Source organism: Diaphorina citri, unplaced genomic scaffold (genome assembly GCF_000475195.1).
Source record: "Diaphorina citri unplaced genomic scaffold, Diaci psyllid genome assembly version 1.1 scaffold811, whole genome shotgun sequence".
Taxonomy (NCBI): Eukaryota; Metazoa; Arthropoda; class Insecta; order Hemiptera; family Psyllidae; genus Diaphorina; species Diaphorina citri.
Window position 1 is genome coordinate 26,538 of NW_007378243.1, and position 15,343 is coordinate 41,880.

Below are 15,343 nucleotides of genomic sequence, written 5' to 3' on the forward strand. Positions count from 1 at the left end.
CCACAGACGTTTAACAAATCTATCTATCGTGGAAGACACAGGTGGTTTTGTAACTCACGGATTGGTGGTTCGAAAAGGAATACTCCATAAAAATAGTAAACCCCACAAAATAAAAGATCATTTAGGTTAGGCCAGCCACTCACTATCAGGTTGACTTGACGACAGGTTTACCTGATAGTGTGTGTGCTCATCGAGTGTACCTGTCAGGTTTACCTGATGAGTGGCTGGCCTTAGAGTGGTTAAAGCCTCAAATAAATGAGAATAAATTTCCAAATCCTCGGCTGGGATTGAACCCGCGCCTCCCTGTTTACCAGGCGAGCGTCTGAGTGTAATCATAGTTATGAAGACACCCTGTATTTCCCGCTTGATGGTTCAAGTACCACAGACGTATAAAAAATCTATCTATCTGTACAATCATCTCTTATATCATTCCCCCAGATTATGTCGATTACAAAATCCATTAAAAACACATAAAAAAAACAGCACAAATTGACAGACTTACGCCCGTTTCCGCCCTGTTCCTTAGTTTAAATTAGGTTTAATTGATTTTATTTTCACGAGTAGGTTGTTGATGTCGATTAGCCGTCGATTTATTGGTAATCAACTAATTAATTTCAGATGTGAGGAAATATCGAAATTGCGCCTACTCGTTCTCATAGAAATATGAGTGTTGTTGGAAATACGAGTAGGTTAGGTGGCTGCACTCTGTGTATTTCTAATGGAGATTTTAGCGATCAAAAATTGATCATATCTCAGGATCGGTTTAGATTTTTGCAAAATCCTTTCTTATTGCACACCTGGACCATAAAAGGAATATCCCTACCAAATTTCAGCTTTCTAGGTGTTGTGGTTCAGGAGATAGAGCGATCAGTGTGTGAAATGTGAATGGATCTTGATTTTATAATATAAGAAAAGATGTGGACACAGCTTAAGGCTGAAAATTTTGAACGTCCATCCAGTATTATTTATCTTTCCAACTACAAACATTGCACATACCCCGGTTATTAGCTGTAAAGTACTCATATGTATACCTAGAATATGTAATGGTAATATTTGTATATCAAATGCGATACCAGCTATAAGGTACTTACTCGTATAGGATATGTATGTACAATATTGAATGAGGTATCAGGTATGCCTCATTCCGATAAGATAAGGGAACACTCCTTCCTTCCTCTCTATCCACAACAGTTCTCTATTACTATTAGAAATTGATATGGGATTTGTCATCTATGTATACAGAGTGTTTCAAAAGTCCGGGGACCCTTAAATATTTTTTGAATGGCTAAAGATGGGAACCTGAAATTTGGCATATAGTGATTTTAAATAAAGGTCGAAATTTAAGAACAACATGGGAAACTCTCATTTGAGTACAAAATTCCTTGGACTGCCTACATTTTTTAGGCAAGTCTATTTTATTTGAATTCAAGAAAAGATATGTACATGAGGAAAGAGAGTTTGAATGGGAGTTATGCTTGAAGGAATTCTTGAAAGAAAGCATACTATTTTAATTTGACAGATTAGCAAATACTATTTAGGTAGCATACAAGGTGGTACCAAAAATCTGATGAAATAAGTGTGTACGCCACTGGCGATTCAGACTATTACGGTCCGCACGTAGCGTAGATTCATATAACTCAACCCATCCTTTACAGTTGACCCATCCTTTATAGGACTGTTTGCTCTTAACACCTAAGCCTCGGAGTGGGCTTTTTGTGTACGGCGGTAAGCTTTCGGCAAAATTACGATTCATCTCAAATTTCCTGAATCGTCCTTTTTCATAACCCAAGACTAAAAACAGAGTAGATTTCAGCGCTTTATGAGACGAATTTCAGTATTTTCAGTGCTTTTTAAGGCGTATTTCAACGCTTTTTAAGGCGTATTTCAACGCTTTTTAAGGCGTATTTCAGCGCTTTTTAGAGCGGCTTTCAGTATTTTCAGTGCTTTTTAAGGCTGATTTCAGCGCTCTTTGAGGTGAATTTCGTAGAGCAGAGAGCATACATAGAGCATCGAGCAGGTAGAGAGGGAAGCGACGATTTCAAACCGCCAAGAACGGAGAGCGAAAAACTCTATGCTCTCCGCTCCGCTCTGTTTTCAGCCCTATTCGTCATTACATGGAGGAGAGACCTATTCACCTATCTGTATTCCAAGTCCTTGATGAAGTGTATAAACGAGAGCACGGTATCAATCAGATATAGAGCCCCGGAGAAGATGCATAGAATCCCCACCGTGATGCCTATACCTCGTTCTGACGTGACTTGATGATAGCCAGATTTCAGTTTTTAAGTTCTTTTTAAGGCGAATTTCAGCGCTTTTTGAAGCGAATTTCAGTATTTTCAGTGCTTTTTAAGGCGTGTTTCAGCGCTTTTTAGGGCGGATTTCAGTATTTTCAGTCCTTTTTAAGGCTGATTTCAGCGCTCTTTGAGGTGAATTTCAGTCTATCGAGACCTATCTATACTCCAAGTCCTTGATGAAGTGTATGAACGAAAGCACGGTATCAATCAGATACAAAGCCCCGGAGAAGATGCATAGAATCCCCAACGTGATGCCTATACCTCGCTCTGACGTGACTTGCTGATAGCCAGATTTCAGTTTTTAAGTGCTTTTTAAGGCGGATTTCAGCGCTTTTTGAGGCGAACTTCAGTATTTTCAGTGCTTTTCAAGGCGTATTTCAGCGATTTTTAGGGCGGATTTCTGTATTTTCAGTGCTTTTTAAGGCTGATTTTAGCGCTCTTTGAGGTGAATTTCAGTCTATCGAGACCTATCTATACTCCAAGTCCTTGATAAAGTGTATGAACGAAAGCACGGTATCAATCAGATATAGAGCTCCCGAGAAGATGCATAGAATCCCCAGTGTGATGCCTATACCTCGCTCTGACGTGACTTGCTGATAGTGATGCTCACTCCAAGTCTTTGATGAAGTGTATAAACGAGAGCACGGTATCAATCAGATATAGAGCCCCGGAGAAGATGCATAGAATCCCCAGGGTGATGCCTATACCTCGTTCTGACGTGACTTGCTGATAGTGATGCTCATTCTGATAGCCAATCCAATAGTGGAGGGCGATACCGCCCACAGCGATCCACAGGAAGATGGCAATGAAGTTCATGATGATGTCCTGCGAAACATGGAAAGCGAAATTGTGTGGACAACACTTGGAATAGCCAGTCGTAACTCCAAGACTCCATCTCCCAACTCAAGGCCAGCCAGTCACTATCAGGTATACCTGATGACAGGTACATCTGATGCACAACTAAAGCCGACCATTTACAGGTACGGCTGAACAGGTCTACCTAATACCTGATAGTGAGTGGCTGGCCGAAGACTTCATCTCCCAACCGTAGATTTTTGAGGGTTGGGAAGATCCTATTTTATATTTTGTCCTTTCTGGTTTTCTCGTATTGAACGGTATTGACCCAGCACCTAAATGGGAAGTATTGTGTCTCTTCGAGCCCATCTGATGAGGGACATACTAGGGGTTGGGCATGCTACGACATAGACCACACGAGGCTAAGTTAGCAGTTGTTTTATGAGTATGAATTAAATGAGAAATTTAAAACCGGCAATGAAACAATATTCTTTTTTTTAATATAGAGTTGAAACTTTGTAGGTAGGTACCAACTAGTAACAGTGCTATAAGTAAGCACCCTTGGAGGAGAAAAAGACAAAAGTCATTCATACAAGTTTACTTATGGATTTTCAGTTCTACAGGAATTCATACTCCTAGCTCGTACCTATACAACTTTTGTTATGATGTCAAAAATATCTAACTCGCAAGGTAGAATTTTATTTCGAGATGCACGCAATAATTTCCATGGAATTTCCACCCCACTTTCCAAATTTGTCATGCGAAAATTTTACCTCTGTTTTTGTCTTACATACCTGCTACCTACATAGGAATTATCACTGGAATTTAGGAATTTTGGAGAAAGAAAAATAGAAGGTATGACTAGAAATTAGATGCATACCTGTGGTTTGTTTTGTTGCGGGAGTAGATGTGGTCATCGAGGAACAAACTCTGCTGCCCTGTCACGAAAATGGGCTTCAGAAGAAGGGGGTCGGTTCAGATTCCGGAAGAAAAATAGTGTAGTACCAAAACTTACCACCAGGGTTTCATTCTGCTGTGTCGTGCCGAACCCGTACGAGCGACCATTTACAGGTACGGCTGAACAGGCTGGCCTAATACCTGATAGTGAGTGGCTGGCCGAAGACTTCATCTCCCAACCGTAGATTTTTGAGGGTTGGGAAGATCCTATTTTATATTTTCCATGGTTTATGTACAAACTCTACTGCCCTGTCACGAAAATGGGCTTCAGAAGAAGGGAGTCGGTTCAGATTCCGGAAGAAAAATAGTGTAGTACCAAAACTTACCACCAGGGTTTCATTCTGCTGTGTCGTGCCGAACCCGTACGATATGAGAATAACGGTCGTGTACACGAAGTACCCCACGAAGACACCCGAAGCGATGATCTCGACATCGGGATTTTTCTCCTCGTTCAAATTCCACGTGCCGCCCACTCCGAGGAATTGACCCCCGTATCCTGTCCTGTACAGGATGAGGATGATGATGTTCAGGATCTGGGGAAGAAAGATCGAACCAAGGGGCATTTATTGACCGAACGAAGCGAAGTGAGGTCTTAGTTTTGACTCGTCGGTTTTGCACTGAGTTTAAACTTTGATCCAGTGTCTGGAGAACTCTATCTTTCATCTCTTCCTTAAAACTTCATCTTCTGCGAAGTCTTGCCTTTTCGTTTTGTGCATTTGGATTGGAACATTTCCAAATGAGACAGGAAAATCAAAATTTCCATAGGAGAGTCCAATATTGACTGCTCCCAGAAATGACCTCCTTATTTTTTTTTTTTTTTTTTTTTACTAAAAAAAGTGAGTGTTCATCGTCATTTTTATTTTGTAGTAATGAAACAGCTGCTAAATTAAGGTAGAAACACACTACTTTCACGTCACGTAACGTGATGGTAGTGTGGCTGTCTTGAACGAAATTACCTACAATATTATGAGAAAACTTTAAACTACAAATTTCTGACTCCCCATGACTTCACATGATGTGATGGTAGTGTGTTGCTACATTAGACTCATGTGGTCTGTGTCGTAGCATGCCCTTCCCGTAGTCTGTCTCATCAGATCGGCTATAACGATAACACAATACTCCTCAATTTTATGTGCTGGGATAGCGTTAGAACACGTATTTACAATAGTAATCTTCTTGTTCGCCTTTTCCCGTGTTCAGACGGGGTCGGCGTTTTTCGTCAGCCTCTCATACTCCTCAATTTAATGTGCTGGGACAGCGTTAGAACACGTATTTACAATAGTAATCTTCTTGTTCGCCTTTTCCCGTGTTCAGACGGGGTCGGCGTTTTTCGTCAGCCTCTCAATTAGCCCTGGGGTGATTGTTTAGGGGCTGATATTTGGTTTCGCCTCCCTGTCGTTAAGCCAGACACGTACAATAGTAACACAAGTGCAAATTTTTGTTGACTGTGGAAAATCGAACCCGGGGCCTTCTGCATTTCAAGCAAGTGTTGCTACTGAACCAAGAGAATAAAACATTCTTGTCTTCCTTTTCAGACCGGCTCAACTGACCACTGTAGGCAAACGCGCATGTCTCTGGCTACATAGACACGTACAATAGTAACACAAGTGCAAATTTTTGTTGACTGTGGAAATCGAACGCGGGGCCTTCTGCATTTTAAGCAACTGTTGCTACTGGACCAAGAGAATAAAACATTCTTGTCTTCCTTTTCAGACCGGCTCAACTGACCACTGTAGGCAAACGCGCATGTCTCTGGCTACAAGATTTACTTATGGATGAACAAGCCATCAGTAGAGCAAGGGATGAATTGAGGTTCCGAGGAGTGAAAGGCACCACCGGAACGCAGGCTTCTTTCCTTGAACTGTTCAATGGTGAGTGATCAGCTGGTAGTGAAAGGTTTCCTCAAATTACATTACATTACAATGGGGGCCTTTTCTGACGAAATGCCTGTGTGCGGATTCCAGTATGTAGGACTATTGCACCCCTTCCTCCTATACCAACCTCCACTCCGTGGCCGAGTGGGTATCACACTAGGCTTGCACGCCGGAGGTCCTGGGTTCGATTCCCAGTGAGGTTGAAATTTTTTTTTCGGGTCTGCTTGGAAAAAAAAAACTGTTTTGCCTTAACTCCTGAAAGATTTGTTCGATTCAGGTGAAATTTAGCAAACATATTTGACAAATAAAGTACTGACTGGTAGTGTAACATACTTCTCTAGGAGAGTCAATCTGTCAAGTAGCAACATATTGGTATAGGTAAAAGAACAACGTCTTCACTTGACTAGTAACTTTGGATTATGTGTGAAAATCCTCTGGTGAGTCCTCCCTTATTGTTACTTACTCCCATCAATAATTAAATTTACTCTAAGGAAGCAACCACGATCATTTTTAACTTTAATAAATAAACATACTCAATATTATTAGATATCACTCTTCAATTCGCCACTTCTCCATTTTCGCCCAGGTCGAGGGTTCGAATCCCTTCTAGGAGCCGTATTTTTATATTTATAGAAACGTATCTATAGAAAGGTTTCAACTGGCCTTCGATTTGGAAGTATCATTCCCCGGACTCGGGCTGCCGGAATGGTTATAATACGGCCCTACTTCCTAAGGTCCCGACTAAATCTGTGTTCTCTTGTGTCACCCAGGTTAAGCAACACGGAAAGGAAAATGACCTGGTGGACAGAATCCGGGCAGATCCTTACTTTGCGCCCATATTGAACCAAATGCCCACTCTACTGGATCCCAAGTCTTTCTATGGCAGAGCCCCAGAACAGGTGGGTGATTTATGAGTTTATTATTATTATTATTTAAGAGGTTTGACAGAGGGAACTGTAACTGCTATGGTCTTATCGTCCCGAAATCGAAGAGAGAAGGAAGACAAGAATAACAGTCGTGTACACGAAGACACCCGATTTTCCACGAACCTCCCCTCCTATGCTAATCTAACCTGTAGTACACAATCTTACCACCAGGGTTTTCTTCTGCTGTGTCGTACCGAACCCGTACGATATGAGAATAACAGTCGTGTACACGAAGTACCTCACGAAGACACCCGAACTTCCACGATCCTCCTATCGTGTCCTAATCTAACCTGTAGTACCAAAACTTACCACCAGGGTTTTCTTCTGCTGTGTCACGTACGATATGAGAATAACTGTCGTGTACACGAAGTACCCCACGAGGACACCCGAACTTCCACGATCCTCCTATCGTGTCCTAATCTAACCTGTAGTACCAAAACTTACCACCAGGGTTTTCTTCTGCTGTGTCGTGCCGAACCCGTACGATATGAGAATAACGGTCGTGTACACGAAGTACCCCACGAAGACACCCGAAGCGATGATCTCTTGATGGTTCAAGTACCACAGACGTTTAACAAATCTATCCTTCTGTACAATTATCTCTTATATCATTCCCCAGATAATGTCGATTTCAAAATCCATTAAAAACACATAAAAAAACAGCACAAATTGACAGACTTACGCCCGTTTCCGCCCTGTTCCTTAGTTTAAATTAGGATTAATTGATTTTATTTTCACGAGTAGGTTGTTGATGTCGATTAGCCGTCGATTTAATCAACTAATCAATTCAACTATCAACTAATCAATTTCAGATGTGAGGAAATATCGAAATTGCGTCTACTCGTTCTCATAGAAATATGAGTGTTGTTGGAAATACGAGTAGGTTAGGTGGTAAGGAACTCCAGTTACTTTATACATAACTGCTAATAGTGGATTTCACCAATGACTTAACGAGAGATTTAACTAATGGGAGAATTTTTAATCATCCAAGAAGGATATTTTACTAATCCAAAAGGGAGTTTTTAATGATCCAAAAGGAGTTTCTAGTGATCCAAAAAGGAGGAGATTTTAAAAACTCCCGTTTGGCTGAATAAAAACTCCTTTTTAGATGATTGAAAATTCTCCCATTAGTGAAATCTCTCATTAACTCATTGGTGAAATCCACCATAAGAGTGCTAAGGTTTTTTAGTGACGGGGGTTTCACCCTCCGTTTTGGCGACAAGCTACCCGACTCCAGATTTCTGTTTAATTTTCAAAAATAACTAGAGAACCATTGAAAAAGAGCCCACAAAGGTAGAAAGATCCCGAGTTATCTGAACGCACCCACAACCTACTAAGAAAATTTCCTTTGTGTGTTAAATGTGTTTGCCAAATTTCATCAAAATTGGACTAATCGTTCCAGAGTAATTGCTGGTGATTGCCTAAACAGACAAAGGCAAAGGAAAAATGGTCGACTTCAAACTTTGACCAAGCTTCTTCTCGATTCCCGGCAAGGTCAACGGTTCTTCAGCTCTGATCAAAGTTTACTTGCGAAGTTTGAGGTGCACTCAGCTTCGGAGTATCGATCTTTGGCGACATTACCAGTGTAAAAAGATTGTTCAGAATGGGAAATAATAGAAGGCACTTATTAATACTGTGATATCCACAAAAATTGTGAAAAGGCTCTGCTTTAACAAAAATAAATTTAAGAATTGATTGAACATACTGATAGATTCTGACGTGACTTTGTGAAAAGAAGAACAACACCGCTCTACTCTTCACCAACTGTGAAAAGTATAAGTTACTGGTGTTCTTTTCATTGATTGGAGTTTAATTTGTGTGTTGAACATGTAGGTATGCTAAATTTCACCAAATTAGGAACAATGTATTATTGAGAGGCTGAGTTTTGGCTTACCACTTGTTTCCGATTCTGCATTTCAGGAGCCACCTCATGTTATGTGGGTGATAACACGGATTTGATTCAGATTAGAGTGTTATGGCACATGTTCATGTCTATGCTGAACAGTGTAGGAAGGCGTCCTCTATTATACATTTGGGTAGGATTGTAATTTTTCATCTGCAAAAATAACTAGTGATCCAGTGAACTCGGAAAAAGAGCCCTTAAGGGGTACACCCACACACAACCTACTTGGAAAATTTCCTCTGTGTGTTGAATATGTTTGCCAAATTTCATCAAAAGTGGACTAACCGTTCCAGAGTTATTGTTGGTGATTGAGTATCGACCAGTGGCGGCATTACCAGTGTAAAAAGATTGGTCAAAATCGGAAATACTCGTATTCGAAAGAAGGCACTTAGTAATGCTGTGATACCCACAAAAGTTGTGAAAAAAGCTCTGCTTTACCACAAAAATTCATGCTTGGATTTTTGATTTTGTTAAATTTCATCAAAGTAGGAACAATGTATTGAGAGGCTGAGTTTTGGCTTACCACTTGTTTCCGATTATGCATTTCAGGAGCCACCTCATGTTATGTGGGTGATAACACGGATTTGATTCAGATTAGAGACGCGTTCGATATTCTGATTCCCAAACTGGCTACCTGTATATCCCACCTCGCATTCTTTGCCAACAAGTTCAAAGATTTGCCCACCCTCGGATTCACACATTTACAGTGAGTTCTTCTTCCTTCCTTTTCGTACTAAAAAAAAAAGTGTTCGTCATTTTTATTTTGTAGTAATGAAAAAGCTGCTAAATTAAGGTAGAAACACACTACTTTCACATCACCTGACGTCACGTAACGTGATGGTAGTGTGGCTGTCCTGAATAAAATTACCTACAATATTATGGGAAAACTTTAAACTACATCTTTCTGACTCCCCATGACTTCACATGATGTGATGGTAGTGTGTTGCTACATTAGACTCAACATGTGGTCTGTGTCGTAGCATGCCCTTCCCGTAGTCTGTCTCATCAGATGGGCTATAACGATAACACAATACTCCTCAATTTTATGTGCTGGGACAGCGTTAGAACACGTATTTACAATAGTAATCTTCTTGTTCGCCTTTTCCCGTGTTCAGACGGGGTCGGCGTTTTTCGTCGGCCTCGCAATTAGCCCTGGGGTGATTGTTTCGGGGCTGACATTTGGTTTTGCCTCCCTGTTGTATGTCGTTAAGCCAGACACGTACAATAGTAATACAAGTGCAAACATTTGTTGACTGTGGAAAATCGAACCCGGGGCCTTCTGCATTTCAAGCAAGTGTTGCTACTGAACCCTGAACCAAGAGAATAAAACATTCTTGTCTTCCTTTTCAGACCGGCTCAACTGACCACTGTAGGCAAACGCGCATGTCTCTGGCTACAGTCCGAATCATTCCTGACAACTGACTGTCTTCTCATCACGCTACAAAACGTTCTGGAAGGCCTGGTTGTCTATCCAAAAGTAATTCAGCGCCTCAATACCCTAAGAGTGTTAATTAACGCGCCTTAAACCCCATGAGTGTTAATTAACACGCCTTAAACCTTATATACGTTACTTAGCGCGCCCTAAATAGGGGAGCTTCAAATTAACGCGCCTTGAACCCTATGAAGTTGTCTATCCAAAAGTAATTCAGCGCCTCAATACCCTAAGAGTGTTAATTAACGCGCCTTAAACCCCATGAGCGTTAATTAACACGCCTTAAACCTTATATACTTTAATTAGCGCGCCCTAAATAGGGGAGCTTTAAATTAACGCGCCTTGAACCCTATGAACGTTAATTAACGTGCCTTGAACCCTTTTTTTCCCCCACAGGAGACTTACTCTATCCGAATCATTCCTGACAACCGACTGTCTTCTCATCACACTACAAAACGTTCTGGAAGGCCTGGTTGTCTATCCAAAAGTAATTCAGCGCCTCAATACCCTAAGAGTGTTAATTAACGCGCCTTAAACCCCATGAGTGTTAATTAACACGCCTTAAACCTTATATACGTTACTTAGCGCGCCCTAAATAGGGGAGCTTCAAATTAACGCGCCTTGAACCCTATGAAGTAATTAGCGCGTCCTAAATAGGGGAGCTTTAAATTAACGCGCCTTGAACCCTATGAACGTTAATTAACGTGCCTTGAACCTTTTTTTTCCCCCACAGGAGACTTACTCTATCCGAATCATTCCTGACAACCGACTGTCTTCTCATTACGCTACAAAACGTTCTGGAAGGCCTGGTTGTCTATCCTAAAGTAATCCAGCGCCATATTGATCAGGAATTACCGTTTATGGCCACGGAGAACATCATTATGGCCATGGTGAAAGCTGGGGGCGACAGACAAGTGTGCCACGAGAAGATTCGGGGCGCGTTGAACCCTTTGTTTCCCCACAGGAGACTTACTCTATCCGAATCATTCCTGACAACTGACTGTCTTCTCATCACGCTACAAAACGTTCTGAAAGGCCTGGTTGTGTATCCGAAAGTAATTCAGCGCCTCAATACCCTAAGAGTGTTAATTAACGCGCCTTAAACCTCATGAGCGTTAATTAACACGCCTTAAACCTTATATAGCCCTGTTTGATCAATGTACGAGACCGTTCAGCCCATCGCAGCCCTGTCGGGCGCCGGACTGCACCGAACCACCTACTCCGGAAAAGGTGAGACAGGGGGGGTTATTATTTCTAATTAGTGTACTGTAGCTAAGCTACGCGTTGAACCCTTTGTTTCCCCCACAGGAGACTTACTCTATCCGAATCATTCCTGACAACTGACTGTCTTCTTATCACGCTACAAAACGTTCTGGAAGGCCTAGTTGTGTATCCGAAAGTAATTCAGCGCCTCAATACCCTAAGAGTGTTAATTAACGCGCCTTAAACCTCATGAGCGTTAATTAACACGCCTTAAACCTTATATACGTTAATTAGCGCGCCCTAAATAGGGGAGCTTTAAATTAACGCGCCTTGAACCCTATGAACGTTAATTAACGTGCCTTGAACGATTACCAATTGTGAGGTGGTTTTTAGTTGGTACAAATCCAACATGAGCTTTTTTTTCAAGAGGTTTGATAGAGGTAGATGTAACTGCTAAGGTCTTATCGTCCCGAAGTCGAAGAGAAGGTAGACAGGATTATTGCCCTGAAAACGAAGAAAGAAGGAAGACAAGATAGAAGAAAGCCAGTCGTTCCGCGTTTTTTTTTTTCTTTAGGCTTTATGGCAATTGCCTTCCGTAAGACTAGAAATAAAAGGCCTAACGCACATTGGAAGTGTGGATTTCAGACTTCAGTCGCGCGACTACGCCTCCAATGTACGAGAGGTCTAACGCTTCACCTCAAATAAGATACCTACCTGACAACCTTACTTTCTTCTCAAGGAGTGTGACACTCGGAAACCCCCGGCCAAAGTCGAGCCCAAAAAACCAGAGCGTCTCTTCTACGATAAATGCTACGAAGAAGAAAAGTGTCCGAAAACACTCCCGAAAAAACCGTGCAAGGCGACATCTCCTCCAGTTGCAGCAGTGGTAATAATAATGTTTGAATCGTTCCCAAGAAGAACGGCCTATGTGAAAATTTTCGATTTTTTTTTCTTTTTTAATCGGGGCCTATATGATCTCCTTGTTTCAATGCACTAATCAGTTTTGGGGTGAGAAAATCAGAAGTCGTTTTTTTTTCGAATTTTTTTCGTGAAGATTCGAGTAAAATTTCAGAAGAATAACGGCCTATGTGTAAAGATTATGCCTCAGGACAGGGTGTCCCCTTTCAGTTCCGCAGAGAACTCTATATCTCTTCCTTAAAACTTCATCTTCTGCAAAGTCTTGCCTCTTCGTTTTGTGCATTTGGATTGGAACATTTCCAAATGAGACAGGAAAATCAAAATTTCCATAGGAGAGTCTAATATTGACTGCTCCCAGAAATGAAGAGAATGCCCTAGGCATTAATCCCGCCCCTGAGTTAGGATTTTTCAATTTTTTTTCTTTCTTTATTCAATTTTCTTTCTTTATTCCACTATTGCACCCCTTCCTCCTATAGCCTGTGGCCTATACCAACCTCCACTCCGTGGCCGAGTGGGTATCACACTAGGCTTGCACGCCGGAGGTCCCGGGTTCGATTCCCAGTGAGGTCGAAGTTTTTTTCGGGTCTGCTTGGAATTCGGGATGCACTGAGTCTCGTGAGGACAAATGAGTAGCCACTTTGATCGAGTAGCTACCAGTGGCAGCATTACTAGGGTAAAATTATTGATGATACGAGTAGATGAGAAATAAGCTCTCTACTTTACCACGAATAATTCAATATTTGAAAGAACGAACTGAATTCCATATTCTATCTCGATAGCTTTTGCGGCCTTAACTCCCAATTAATCCAATTGAAATGAAATTTTACAAATATGTTTTAGGTACATTTGCTCATTGAATTTTAATCTTGATTTTCAGGTGATGGTGATAAAGTGAAGGCTCTGGATCGCCTGGTTACAAAGAAGGCAGGATTCAATTCATCCCATATCATCACGGGTCAGACATACTCTAGGAAAGTAGATGTAATAGTGACTGGAGTACTGAGTAGTCTTGGAGCCTCTATACATAAGGTAATAAAGTGGAAGGTAGTCACTAGGCGAGGTTCAGTCCACACCTATATCATGAACAACTTCAAGTACATACCTACGTTCATCTTTCCCCCTTTTTTATACAAATGAAGGGTCTTTTCTTTGATGCATGTATTAATATTAAATAATATTACGAGACCTTGTTTAAACTTTATCTTTAGTGGTAACCTCTTTGGTGGCTATTACCATTATTTTTTTTTTTATTTGTGATTAAAGTGTTCTAACATTGACGGTAATATCTTTTTTTATATATATAATTTTCTCCATCCTTTTCAATGTTAAACCTATGTATGTACTTATTTTTGATGTAAATAAATGAGGCCTGTTTAAACTGTTGGCATAATGGGACTTTTTAGTCTTAGCCGACAGTATACTAGTACATGATTGCCCCGGTAGTCACCCATGCGGATACCAACCAAGCTCAACGTTGCTTAACTTCAGTGATCCATTGGGAACTACATTTAACGTGCTGTCGCCGCGCCGCTGGCTACCATCTTGATTTTCAGGTGATGGTGATAAAGTGAAAGCGCTGGATCGCCTGGTTACAAAGAAGGCAGGATTCAATTCATCCCATATCATAACGGGTCAGACATACTCTAGGAAAGTTGATGTAATAGTAACTGGAGTACTGAGTAGTCTAGGAGCCTCTATACATAAGGTAACTTACCTGTCCAGCGTCCAAATATGAAAATAAAAGTAGTGCTTATTTATACTGCTTGAACAGGATTAAAGAGTCCCTTTATCAGGGCAGTGGGCTACTACTAATATTATGGTCAAATTCTCAAATAATATTAAGGCTAAAATTTCATACCTCACCTGGAATTGAACCCACGCCCTCCTGTTTACCAGCCGTTTGTCTTGACCACTACGCCACCGAGGCTATATTTTGATGAAATCTGGCAAACATGTTTAACTAGTAAAATACATTTGTTCAGCTTTCAGTCCATACATGTGTCATACACAATTTTAAGTACATACCTACCTACGTTCAGGTGTGTCCACACATAGTCGACCGGCCGCCGATCGACATCGACTGGCCCGTCCACACTGCCTCGACAACATAGATTATCTCGTCGATCGACAGCCGGTGAACTATGTTTGGATACACCTTTAAGTGGTGATTGTTGGCAAATCAGGAATGTTATTTAATTCTGATTTAGATTTCAGATCGCTCAATCACCTCTTTCTGGTGATTTCACTGAACTACCTACTAGTTAACTGTTTCAGGGTTTATACGCGACCTGGAAAACCTGGAAAAGTCATGGAATTTGTCACCCGGTCAATAATTAAAAATGTTAAAATTAAATATCAAGTTTTTCCTAAAAACGCTCTGCGGCGCATTCCGCCTCATATTCCTTGACGTTCTGCATATTGCATATTTTATTTAAATGGAGGGGTAATCTTACTGATTTTTAAGTACCTCCGCCCCGTATTTTTCTGGAAAAAGTCATGGAAATTTACTGGAATAGTCATGGAATTTCATTCCGGGGAAAAGCGTATAAACCCTGTGTTTACTTGCTGTCGAAATTTTCAGCCTAAACCAAACCTATTCTCTTCTCCCCAGTTGGCCACCGACCTGCGTCTCCTCGCTCACATGAAGGAGATCGAAGAGCCATTCGAATCCACCCAGATCGGGTATATATATAAAAAAAATAAACTACTGGGGTAAAGGGACTTTTCAGTCCTATTCGGACAGGATAAGCAAGGTATATTAGCTATTCTACGTTAAGTGTTGATTGTTGGTAAATCAGAAATTCCATTCAATTCCCCTTTAGATTTTAGTTCGCTCACTCACCTTTTTCTGGCCATCTGGCCATTTCACCAAACTACTAGTTGACTGTTTATGTACTTAAAAAAAAAATGTTCCTTGGAACCGCTTTCGCATTACTTTCAGCCTAAAGTACTTACACCAAACCGGTTACATTCAGCCTAAAGTACTTACACCAAACCGGTTACATTCAGCCTAAAGTACTTACACCAAACCGGTTACATTC

At 41.1% G+C, this 15,343-nt stretch overlaps 1 protein-coding gene across 2 annotated transcripts; it reads right to left on the bottom strand.

Annotated features, from left to right (window-relative positions):
- Positions 1-1,362: 1,362 nt before the first annotated feature.
- Positions 1,363-4,624, bottom strand: LOC113468670 (protein snakeskin). Of its 2 annotated transcripts, none has more exons than XM_026825760.1 (3): positions 4,373-4,624; positions 3,018-3,119; positions 1,363-2,884 (listed from the first exon to the last, which is right to left on the bottom strand). In XM_026825760.1, exons 1-3 carry the CDS (start codon positions 4,607-4,609, stop codon positions 2,762-2,764), a joined length of 462 nt encoding a protein of 153 aa, XP_026681561.1. In that variant the 5' UTR covers positions 4,610-4,624; the 3' UTR covers positions 1,363-2,761. The 2 variants fall into 2 exon arrangements, with proteins under 2 accessions (XP_026681561.1, XP_026681562.1); XM_026825761.1 differs by having other exon boundaries at positions 1,363-2,779; positions 2,913-3,119.
- Between the last annotated feature and the right edge of the window lie 10,719 nt (positions 4,625-15,343).